At 50.5% G+C, this 11,380-nt stretch overlaps 5 protein-coding genes across 5 annotated transcripts in view, besides 10 other annotated features; all 5 read right to left on the reverse strand.

Annotated features, from left to right (window-relative positions):
- The first annotated feature begins 276 nt into the window (after positions 1-276).
- Positions 277-310: a microsatellite.
- A 386-nt stretch (positions 311-696) lies between these two features.
- Positions 697-721: a microsatellite.
- A 49-nt stretch (positions 722-770) lies between these two features.
- Positions 771-792: a microsatellite.
- Positions 793-1,214: 422 nt separating this feature from the next.
- Positions 1,215-1,248: a microsatellite.
- A 228-nt stretch (positions 1,249-1,476) lies between these two features.
- Positions 1,477-1,516: a microsatellite.
- Positions 1,517-1,544: 28 nt separating this feature from the next.
- Positions 1,545-5,114, reverse strand: TraAM80_05503 (uncharacterized protein; the record flags this gene model as incomplete). The annotated part of the gene is made up of 1 exon (XM_029382380.1): positions 1,545-5,114. The coding sequence occupies one exon, from the start codon at positions 5,112-5,114 to the stop codon at positions 1,545-1,547; it is 3,570 nt and encodes a 1,189-aa protein (XP_029237986.1).
- A 57-nt stretch (positions 5,115-5,171) lies between these two features.
- Positions 5,172-5,203: a microsatellite.
- A 682-nt stretch (positions 5,204-5,885) lies between these two features.
- Positions 5,886-6,308, reverse strand: TraAM80_05504 (uncharacterized protein; the record flags this gene model as incomplete). Its single annotated transcript, XM_029382381.1, has 1 exon — positions 5,886-6,308. The coding sequence occupies one exon, from the start codon at positions 6,306-6,308 to the stop codon at positions 5,886-5,888; it is 423 nt and encodes a 140-aa protein (XP_029237987.1).
- Positions 6,309-6,752: 444 nt separating this feature from the next.
- On the reverse strand, positions 6,753-7,058 carry TraAM80_05505 (uncharacterized protein; the record flags this gene model as incomplete). Its single annotated transcript, XM_029382382.1, has 1 exon — positions 6,753-7,058. One exon carries the CDS (start codon positions 7,056-7,058, stop codon positions 6,753-6,755), a length of 306 nt encoding a protein of 101 aa, XP_029237988.1.
- Positions 7,059-8,686: 1,628 nt separating this feature from the next.
- Positions 8,687-8,704: a microsatellite.
- Positions 8,705-8,841: 137 nt separating this feature from the next.
- Positions 8,842-8,865: a microsatellite.
- A 202-nt stretch (positions 8,866-9,067) lies between these two features.
- TraAM80_05506 (uncharacterized protein) lies at positions 9,068-10,342 on the reverse strand (the record flags this gene model as incomplete). The annotated part of the gene is made up of 1 exon (XM_029382383.1): positions 9,068-10,342. The coding sequence occupies one exon, from the start codon at positions 10,340-10,342 to the stop codon at positions 9,068-9,070; it is 1,275 nt and encodes a 424-aa protein (XP_029237989.1).
- A 179-nt stretch (positions 10,343-10,521) lies between these two features.
- Positions 10,522-10,575: a microsatellite.
- A 223-nt stretch (positions 10,576-10,798) lies between these two features.
- Positions 10,799-10,872: a sequence feature (A-rich).
- A 22-nt stretch (positions 10,873-10,894) lies between these two features.
- Positions 10,895-11,380, reverse strand: part of TraAM80_05507 (protein kinase) — a gene marked incomplete at both ends in the record, with an annotated part of 1,233 nt that continues 747 nt past the window's right edge. The window contains one exon of the mRNA XM_029382384.1: positions 10,895-11,380. This exon is cut by the window's right edge and continues 747 nt beyond it. Coding sequence (XP_029237990.1) covers positions 10,895-11,380 — 486 coding nt within the window.

The raw sequence follows: 11,380 nt of genomic DNA on the forward strand, positions 1-11,380 counted from the left end.
GAGATTGGCGACAAGTGCCGTGTGTGCCTTACCCTCGAAGAAAGAAAAATAAAGGGAAAATGCGTATGTATGTGTACCTCGGTGTGTTGAGGAAAAGCGCCCACGCACAGAAAAAAGGCACTCACAGTCGTCAACCTACATGTGTGTGCAGCAACGCGACTCTCACAGTCAGAACAAAGAGAGCGACGCCCACCGTAACCCACAAAAAACATAGGTGAAGAACACGGTCGAGTGCAGCGGATGCGCCACGTAACATCGTCAGGAGGATGCAAAAGGATAATATATATATGTATATATATATACATATATACAAAATAAAGCTTCACTCGTGTTCATCGAGTGGTATGAAGTTTTGTGCACCCAGCGCAACAATGCCTTCACATGGAAAAGAAGAATATGAAAGCCCCAGGCCCCAAAACAAAACAAAAAAAAAAACTGCCGGCGAAAGAAAAAAATGGGCGTGTTCGCCGGCAGTTAAACGCCAAAAAAACAGCAACAACAAAAACCACACGGGCATACACACAGGCCGCAGGAATAGCAACGACAATGAACGGAGCAAAGGACGCTTCATGTGGAAAAGCTGTAACTTATTATCATCACCCCACGTGTAAACTTTCATGGCCTTTCGCCTCAGTATTTGAAATAAGGCAAATAAGCAAGAAGAGACAAATATAAATCCAAAGAACTGACATGAACATATATATATATATATGTATATATACAAAATAAAACAATACAATAATTCTCTGTATTACAGGGTAAACTCATCGTACACAGATACATACATACATAAAACAACGTGTACTTGTCTAAGCTTGTTAATTTATGTATTCCTCATCTTGTCACTTCAAAAACACTGCCAATCTCTTTTTTGTTTTTGTTTCCCTCGTTTGATAGTTGTAAGCGCCCATAAGCAGGAATACAGAAATAACACAAACAGTTTTAGTTTACTTCTTATCTTCGTTGTGCGTGTACGCGCATCCTTCTCATTATTTCCCGTGTGTGTGCGTACAGTTACTCTTGTGGATTCAAAGACATTCCTCCACGCCTTCTTCCCCTCCTTCCTCTCTTACCCTGCTTTTATTTTCTCTTAATGTGTCTCACATCAATCAGTGACAACGACAGACCCTGCCCTCACAATATTTTATGCGTTTGCTTCTTTTGGGCAGATAAACAATCACACTGATTGCTGACGCACATGCAGGCGAACATACAAAAAAAAACAAAAAAAAAACAAAAAAAACAAAAGAGACCTGAATGTATATCCCACCGCAGCGCATACATGCGCACGAACGGACAGACTCCCATGCACACACAAAGACACAGAGAGATGCCTGCCAATATATACATGCGTGCGTGCATGTCCGAATTCACAGATGCACACAGATACTACTTCGTCAAATTTCTCTCTGCCAGAACCGTCACATCATCTACCACAGCCCCATGCAACTATTCCCGCCACCTCCCCACAGGGTGTCAACTACAACTCCACCAACTCACACTCACACTCTCAGTCTCTCCGTCCGTCCGTCAATCGGATGACCTCATCTGTTGATCGCTTCAAGACGCGTCTGTTTCCTGCGTTTTTTGAGAGAACCCTTCTTCATTTTCACGTTAGACAAACCACGCTGTGCCTCCATTTCCATGCGGTCGGACTGACACTCCGCAAGAAGCGTATGCACACGACGAGTGCCTTGCTGAATTTCAGCAATGTACTGCTGGCGGAGAACCTGCTCGCGCTCAGAAAGGAGGTCCATTTTCCTTTCCATTTCCAACTGTCTCCGTGCCACTTCTTTTGTCAGGTTTTTGAACTGCAGCGGACGCAGGTGCGTATTGGAGAGTGGAATAAGCATCACATTGATCACCTTCTGTGTGCTGTGAGGAAACATCAAGGGCAATGACTTGGTGTTGCCGCTATTATTATTATTATTATTATTGCTTTTGCTCAGACCATGCGTCAGCGGTAGTGACGGTTTCCGTGTCGTTGTTAGTGGTAAAGGTTCCGTCAGAGACGTTGGTGCTGCGGCCGTGTGAGAGTTCACGCTGTCTTCAGAACTTCCAGCGGTGTTCAATGGAAGCGGTGAAAAAAAGAAATTGGAGGAGCCATGTGTTGTCACCTTTGCGGTAACCTTCTTGTTAGCCCCCTTGGCATTTGCACAGAGCCGCTCGCCTGCGTAATATTGAAAGAATGGTGAGGTAAACGGCAATGGCATCTTCACAGTCCGCGAACTCAGTAAGGTGGGGCTGCGGTCTACAACTGACGGCGTCAACTCCTTTCCGCGGGTGTCCTCTGTTGAAAGATCGCCATCCAGTGGTGGAAGCGGAACCTTTTCCACGGATTTCCCTGTCGAATGCAGGATGTACTGTTTCACGTGAGACGCCATGCGGTCAAGCGGGAATCCAGAGAGAATACAGTCGCTGTTGGTTGAAGTTGCCTTTCTTGTCTTGGCAGAGCTGAACGTCGGCGGGATGGCAGGCAACTTCGTCCCAACATTGTCAGCCGTGGCTGCGGCAATATTATTACGATGATGGGGCGCCAGAGAAGGCAGCATTTTTGAGAAATGAGACGAATCCCGTAACTTGCTCATCATGGGACCTCCACTCAGTGGTGCAGTGGCGTACTGGAAAAAGGCTCTCTTCTCTGCTACAGGGTACTGATCACCAGTCCGCTCCACCGCAGCCGCTTCTCTCACAAAGTTGTTCTCCGTCTCCGTGTGGGGCGGCGAGGTTGCGGCACACGCCAACTCTTGGTGCATGCCCTCCGTTCGCTCTGCTAACTCTCTCAAAAGGTAGTTGACGTGCTTCGCGTAACGCCTAAACTCAAGCGTGAGACGATGATGCCCATTCGCGACCTCCACGTCCACATCCTCAAAGCTATTATCATTGTCCACCGCCGCGACGCGTTCCCCACTCATCGCAACGCAAGACGGCGGGCTGGAGGAATTTGCCAGTAACGGCGGTAGTGTCTCACAATTCAATTCCTCACGCGCGTCAGACGGGGAGGCCGACAATTTTGGAGGTAGTAAGGTTGCCAACGCCAGCGTAGACTCGGACACCGACGGCGTTGCGGCGTATTGTTCGATGTTCTTCAAAGGAACGCCTTTCCCTGCAGCGGGTGGCCGCGGCCACCCATTCACCCGCACGTACGTAGCCACCAGCCCACTGCACCAAAAGTAAAAGATGCGGTACAAATTCACCCGCATGGAAGCATTAAAAAGTCCTGCCACAACGTCATTTGGAAAACAGTACACAAAGACGTAATAAACGACATGCGGCACAACAAACATAAACGCAGCCAGAACATCATCTTTTTCTTCTGCCAGACGTTCAAACGCCCGACCAAATAACATCGCGAGACGATGAAAACAACGCTGCGCAAACTCCGCAAGTTCATATACTTCCAGTTGTATAACTCTAAAGGCATTTATGGCGTCAGTACACCGCCAAATAGTATTAGGGTCTTGCAACAATTTTTCACTGGCAACCTCCATGGCACTGTTACTCATACTGGTTCTAGATGAGCGTTGATAGCTTTTCCTCCTACGCTGGGGGGAGTGTGAAGTACGTACACCATCGTCACTGACAGTAATGCTGCCACCAGGGTGTGGTGGCAAATTGGAGACGGCAGGTACAAACGGTGGCACTTCCCCCACCACTTCCTGGAACATTGTCGCCGAGTCATGCATGAGCTGTGTTGAAGAGTAAACGCCTTTTAACAATATCCATTCCAGTTGGTTAATGGGTGGCAAATCTGCCTTGTAGCGAGGAAACGCTCCGCGAACGACGCGCTCAAGATTGACGTAACGACCAATAAGCGTTTTCTCTGCATGTATACGACGTATGTGAGCAATTATGTACCAAAAGTACACGTAAATAATCTCACGGCTCTCCTGAAACTCCGTAAGAAAGCGGCGAATACCCACACCACTTACTTTGGTCCGCAACTCACCACGTTCCTGGCTTAGGACGTTTTCAATGGCGACATCCACGGCGAGGGATCGGGGAAAAATGCACTCACTTCCCAATGATCCTGTCTTTTCATCAAAGCTGGGAATCTCTAATGAGAAGAGAGATTGGGCATCCTTCTTAAGGCGTCGGTTTCGCCCTTCACGCTCGGGTGCATGCAGTGATATGGAAACGTCGGATCTCCCGTCCCTTTCTGCCACTTTCCCGGAGTAAGGTCGCCCCAATGGGCTTGCGACCGAATCAGAGGCGGTTTTATTTATCAGTGACCGTGCCAATGACCCTTCCGTGGCGTCCAACGTACTTGTTAAATGCTTGACATTGCTGTTATTCCTCCCCAAATTATATCTCATTGCCTCGGCGTCGCTAGGCACGTTCTCACTGTGCCACGGCGTGAAGGAAGACAGTTTGAAGCCGGCCATCTTCTCTACAGCTGCCTTTGACAACAATGGGGGCGTGTTTAACTGACACCGCGTTAATGACGCGGCGGAACACTCAACCTCTCTATTCATAGATTGAAAGGTGCCGCCTAAACATTTTAATGGGAGAGGGGTTAAATCTGTTGTGCAACTCTGGCGCGACTCCTCCACACTCAACATAGGGTTAGGGTTGGTTGCGATTGGTTTTTGCTTCTCTGCATTGGAGGGAGGTGGCTCCGCAGGCCATCCCTTTTGTTCCCCATTACCTGCGCTCTCGGCAGCAGCGCGGTCACGGTCCAACCCCTCCACAAATACAACGGCTTGCCGCATCTGTGGCGAGGAAGAATCTCCCATGGAACCCCCCGACTCCTCCACCTTGCGTGAAGACCATACACCATGATCCACTTGCTGTGGGAACTTCTGTGCGCCGTCTTCGTATGCCGGACAATCACGCGACAGCATCTGTGGGAGTGTCCATAACGCAATTGGATTCACCTCTTTCAAACTAGGCAGGCGTCGGGATCTATCGCCCGACGGCGAACCATCTGGTACGACATTGCCCGCACGTAGTGACCCTCCCCCGGCTGTCCGTGTCGGAAGAGACTGCAACCGCCTTCCACTCATCATATGCTCTCGCTGGTTTGAGAACAACGGGGAACTGACGGCGCCACTAGCCTTCGGGAGCGGGGCTTCATCTCCCTGCAACTGCCTCGGAAACTTTTCCATCTTCATACAGCTGAGTGACACACATGCAAAGGGAAATAGAGAAGAAAAACAAAGACAGTCCAAATATATATATATATATATATACATATATATATTACACACAGACATCCTCTCTCTCCTTCCTATACCTTCCTTACCGCCAATGTCACGAGTGTGCACATCATAAAAAGAACTAAGTGCATACTACGGACTCACCATTTCCAACGCCACTTGTGGTGTTCTCCAACCCCTTTACTACTCCCAACTCTTCAGCTCTTTTCCCAAACCCAGTTTCCCCCGATAAAGACCACCTTTTTTTTTTCTTTTCTCCCCTCTCCCATTCTTCTTCATGACTGTGGTCACCGGCAGCTCTACCACCACCAGATTTTTTTTTCTTCTTTTTATTCCCCGACCCTCCTTGGTTGGTTGTTCTCTTCGCACTGTCCGTTTCCCCCTTAATGGACCTCCATGTCTCTTACGATGACAAAATTCACGACTATACAAGGACTGATTGACCAGCCATAGTTCCCTCCTCCCTGTTTCTGTGCTGTGCCCGCACTTACACTCAGCGACAGCATCCGACGCATGAGCCCATAGCGCCCACTACAAAGAGAAGGGTATAATAAGAAATGGGTGAAGGGCAAAGATCGCTTTGAGCCTACCACTCAGTTTCGGCTCGTCATGTGTCTCCACTCGGACTCGTCATGGTACTGCATGGCAATGTACCACGTCATTTTTGCGCCGTCACGCTTGACGACCGGCTTCCAGTTCCAGAAAAGCTCGTACTTGACATGCTTTTCACGCATCTCCGGACGGATCCACTGGTCCAAGTAAATGCCATCCTCCTCTAGCATGGAGGACATTCGGCTGTCCCACCACAATGTCACGGAAGTGTGGCCAGCCGGGCTCCGTTCCCATGGCACGGTAGCAGCCCCAGAGTGTGTACCATGAGTAGAACACCATGAGACTCCAGGCCATCCAAAATGTCGGTTTTGTGGTCATGTTAAGCTGCATGCCATACCGGCTTGCCATCTCATCCATTGTGCTTTCCCACGACTCCTCCGTCATGCGAATACTCTTCTCGCGGGTGTAGGGGTACTTTGGGTACTCAAACCACTCAATGTTGGGGGTTGAGGTCCATCGGAAGAATGGGCTCGTTGTGGGCCACGGCGGGGGCTGGGGCTGACCACTTCGTGCGATGTTCTTATGCTCTGTCGACATGCCGCGTCATGTGGTTATTGCTACGGTATTCAGTGATGCGCTAAGCAAAAACATCCACAGCACCGATAAACGACCTATGAAGCATTAAAACTAAAAACAACAACAAAAAACATGTGCTGCTATCGCTATAAAAAATGTTTGTGAATTGCTTGTGTGTGTGCCCCACTCTCAGAGTGTTTCTACAACGGCCTCCAGCGCCAACAGCGGCAGAAGCAGCAACAAGAAGAACAACTCCGACAGGTAAAATAGAGAGAGAGAAAGAGATAAATAAGTAGATATCCAAGGCATGCTTTGCGCCATTCCGTCCGCACACCATCGTGTGTCTTCTCTCATTTACCGCGGTCCTCTATCCTCCCTTCCTCCGTCGTCGTCTTCTTCGGTCGGTTGTTTGGCTTGAACCCCACCCTTCCCGTACGTTTTACTCTTGCTCTCTATCATTAAGTGTCACAGTGTACGCGCACTCCCGCACGCACTCGCATCAACTTGCCCAACAAAGTTACTGACCACTGAAATAAAACTGAGAGAACTCCCTTTGACTGAACCGCCCTCACCACCCCACTCCCCACGCCTCACCTCCTCTTCCTCAACATGCCGTGACGAGTTCACACGCCACTTCCAGAGCAGCCAAAGCAAAAAGGCAAAAACCAACAAAGTGTCAAAGATGTGGGAATGACACAAGACGAGAATACAGACCACAAACTGCACCACTCTCCCTTCTCCTGATCCATACACAAGCAGGTGCATATACATAAACTATTTTTTTTTAAAACAGCGTTTCATAGTGGCAGCAATACAGCTGACATCAACGACTTATTTTTTTTCCCTTTCCCTTCATCTCCCCATGTCTTCCTCGTCTGCAGTGTTGGCGAACCACACGCACATCAAGCACCTCAACCACTGTCGCGATGGAGCTAAACTTTCTCCCTTCTTTTCCTCAGAAGCAACAGTAAACAACAAAAACAAATGAATAAATGAATCACGTGCAGTAGCTGCCTCCACGAAACAGCATTCAAATTTCAGTGACAAAATACTCAGGGGGCAAAAACAGACGTTAAGGCGGCGAGTTGAATGCCATTCCTCGGCGCCCATCCGGGCGGTGCCCACTGCCGGCCCCCCAAGACACATCGTAGAAACTCACCCAATGCTTCAGGACGACATAAGCGATATGCTCCAAGGCGTTCCAGACGGAACTGTTGACCCGCTGCAGATGTGTCTATAACCCCAGCCAACGCTTACTGGCGCAAACGAGTAAATTTCCTGCACCGTCATCTCAGCCTCTGGAAGTAGATCTGCTCTGGAAGCAAAAATTAAAAAAATGAAACAGTCAGCCTCGCCGACAGCGTAAGTATCGATCAGGTGGCTGTAGGACGTGGTGTGCGTGGTTGCTGGGGCGCGGAGGCGACTCGTTGAGATTCGTGCGACCGCCCTCATCACACGCATCACCACATCATTTCCTTCGCATGACAGCGACAAGGTTGGAGTGGGGTGCCAGACCAGCTTCTGTGGAGGACGAAAGAATGAAGAAGAGCGTACTCGGCGGCACAACGACGGCGGAGCTAATTACTTTCTCCTCTATCATATCACGCGGTCACTCCAGCGCCGAAGCAAACTCACCACATCGTGTGACATCTGCACACACTACCTCCACCTTTTCCCTCGCCTCGCACAGTGTGCGACCTAACGCTCACACCAACTGTTGTGCCAGTGGTACGGGAGAAGTAACGCTGCGTTAGTTGCTGAATCATTGACTTTTTCCCAATTGCGTAACCTTCTAGAGTCGACAGTTTCAATCGGGGAAGATGGGGGCCTGTGTCTGCCTCCTCCAAGCCACGATGTCGTCACATAGGCCTTGCAATAGGAGTGATAAATATCTTCACTGGGGCACCTGACACACACACACACAACGCCGTGTTTTTCTGACGCCGCGAGTGGCAAATTAGGACACATGCACTTTTATGCGGTGATCGCCAGGAGGAGCAATGACAAAGCACGTGGCACCAACGAGAATCAGTGTGACCCACCTACAAGACACTCACGTGCTACGGCATTCCACATCCTCTGATTACACTTTCCTTCTTGCCTCCTCCTCCATCTCCATCCCCCCTCTCCCGCCAACGTGGTAGATGACATGACCTCAGCCTCAACCCCTTGTTTCTTTGTTTTTGCTTTTATTAGTTCTTGTGACTTTCCCCTGTCAGGGAGCGGGAAAAACATCTCCAGCAAAACGGCGCAGAGAAAAATGGGCGACTTCCAACCAAGCGATGCTGCAGCAAATGTTCCCCCACCCTCCCGCATGAATAATCCAAACGGATGCCACCGATGGAGATGACAGAAGCTGCCAGAAACCAAACGAAAAAAATGGGGCAACAGCAAGCGAGATATATATATATATATATTCCTGTGTCATTGAGTTAGAGAGTTGCGCGTTTACAGTCACGTCGCAATTGGCGTCCTGGAAGACGCTCTCGCACAGGTCTAAGCTTAAAAACACTGCGGCTTCTCTGTGGAGACGGGGGTGGGGGGGAGCTGGCACATATATATATATATATATATATATGAATTCTAAAGGCGCGAAGGGTTTGTGTGGGTGGGTGGGTGCGGGAGGGTACGAAAACCCTCTTCCACCATGTGAGCTTTCCAATCTTATATTTTCACGGGTCAGTAATCAACATCCATTATGTGTTCTCATCACAGCCGCCATCAAAGGCATTATTTTTTTCCTTTCGCTTTCATTAACATCAAGTGCTCATGGGCAACCGTCAAACAAATGACAGAGCCTCTAAAAGGCCCGCTGCGTCCCTCTTAAGACATGCAGCAACAGCCATCTCTCGCGCTGCCTCTAGTCGTGCAATGGCTTTGTAGTTCTGCTGCAACGCCTCCGTAAAGACGGCAGGACAAGACGAACACCCAACGTGTGGAATCCCACTGCTGTGCGTTTCATCACCCACATGAGGCCCACTTCGACGCTGCGCCGTGGTGACGGATCCTGTATTTTTACTGCTAGCTGCAGAAGCAGCAACTTCTGCCACCAGCCTTCGCTCTGCAAGCTCCTTCTTGACCTCCTCAAGGACGTTGAGAAGCCTCGGCGCAATGGTAACCCCGTCACACGTCAAATGAGACAATGTTGCTGCTTCCTCCTGAAGTTCCCTCGCTACGTCAACATGCCTCTGAGTAATGACGATCACCTCCCCATCTCTTCCTGCACTCTGGGCGACACCGCCAGTGCGCAGGAGGTTCCTGACGCCTTCTTCACACCCGTCCGCGGTTGGCGCGTTTGTGGCGGTCAGCACTCGCACATGGTTGTTGCCACCATCATCTGGGGGTAGAGCAGACCCAGAAGCATTGGTGGAAACCTCCTCCGTCTCACGTGACCGCTTCCGTGGCGAGACGGCGTTTTTCTTGACCACGTCAGCTGGGAGACCACTATCAGCCCCCAGCAACCGCCCAACTGATTCCACTACCGTACCTGCGTGAGGCAGCGGCGGCTTGCCAGATTCCACTGCGCCACGGAGAAAGGCTTGCACTCTGCGCTCTAGTTCTTCTATCTCAAGTCCACGCCGAAACGCCTCGGCACGGATCCAACGCCACATTTTCAACTCCTCCACAAACGCCTTGCCTTCCATCCATGCAGAGACCGTCATGTTGCCAACGGCCGGCGGGGGCAGCGGGGGCAGCGGCCGGCAGCCACCACCACCAACCCCGCAACAACTGTCAGCCACGTTCTTGTCGCTGTTGCCATCAACAGCGCAGGAACTAAGAGTCTGCACGAGGGAAAGCACACGCTTCGCGTTGAGGAACAGTGTCGTGGGGGTTGGGTTCTCGCAAAACTGAATGTCGTGCACGGAGACCACAGCCGACTTCCCAGTGATCACTGAGTCGCCCTTACATGGGGTGTTAAAGATCGCATGCAGAAGAACCGCGATGTCGCTCGCTGAAATATCACCAAAGACACCATATTCCCTGTGAAAAATCGCTGCCGCCCACTGAAGGATTGCCAGACGCGCATAAATGCTGCCCTCATGCAGGCGCGTCATTCCGCTGTTCCACGCACCCACAAACAAAAAACAAAACAAAAATAGGAGGAAGGAGGAACAAAAAACCCACCGCAAACCACACACACAGACACACGCAAAGAACAAAAAAACGACAACAAGGTCAAACCAATGAAAGAATCAAAGCAGCACATCAACCTACAAACACCGGGGAGAGAGTGACACGCAACACACAAAAACCCACACATCCAAACTACCACACACGCACAACAACAGAAAAAAAAAGTTAAGAAGAAGTTTCGGTGAATATGACAGTCCCAGGCATACACGCACATGCCCGCACAGCACTAGACGCAAACGTCCCCGAGTCCAATGATCTTCATATTTAACAAGTGCCCTCACAAGCGACGGAACACTTGTTTGGGCGACAGTCACAAAATCAAAACTCATTCACACCACAAACCAAACAACAAGCCAAAACGCCGCATGCACACATGTAAAAAAAAACACACACATAAAACATAAAACAAAACCAAAAACGAACAAATAACACAACATTGGACAAAAAAAACCGACCACTTACCGACCTTCATCTCACGGCAACGCAAGTAGTTGAAACGCACTAGAGCGTTCCTCTGGAGTGAAGCGGAGACACGCCTCTAGCACAGCTCGCAGCGTGTCTTCGACGTCTGCGGGGGGCGGCACCGGCTCCACCAGCCCATCGCGCAACGCCTCGCGGAACACCGCACTGTCTGCAAGCAGCGAGTCAAGTTCCTTCCGAGAGCGATCCGGCGTCGCAGTCGCACTCCACTGCCAGGGGTGGGAGTCTGCCAGCATTGCGAGCAGCAGCAGCCCCAGCGCGTACATGTCGCTCGCTGCCGTCTTCGCACCACCGGCGGCCACCTCGGGGCTCATATAGTACGACTCGTGATGCATCACCAGCGGCGCGGCACCTAACAGCATCCCCTTCAGTCGGCACCGCCCCTCCACGCCAACCATCACGTTCTCGGGACACAGCCGTCCATGGACCAGCCCGAGCCCATGAAGGTGCGCCAATCCCCGCAGCATCGACGCGACGTT

The sequence above is a fragment of the Trypanosoma rangeli genome, assembly GCF_003719475.1.
Source record: "Trypanosoma rangeli strain AM80 chromosome Unknown Tra_15.4_contig_00180, whole genome shotgun sequence".
Lineage (NCBI taxonomy): Eukaryota > Euglenozoa > Kinetoplastea > Trypanosomatida > Trypanosomatidae > Trypanosoma > Trypanosoma rangeli.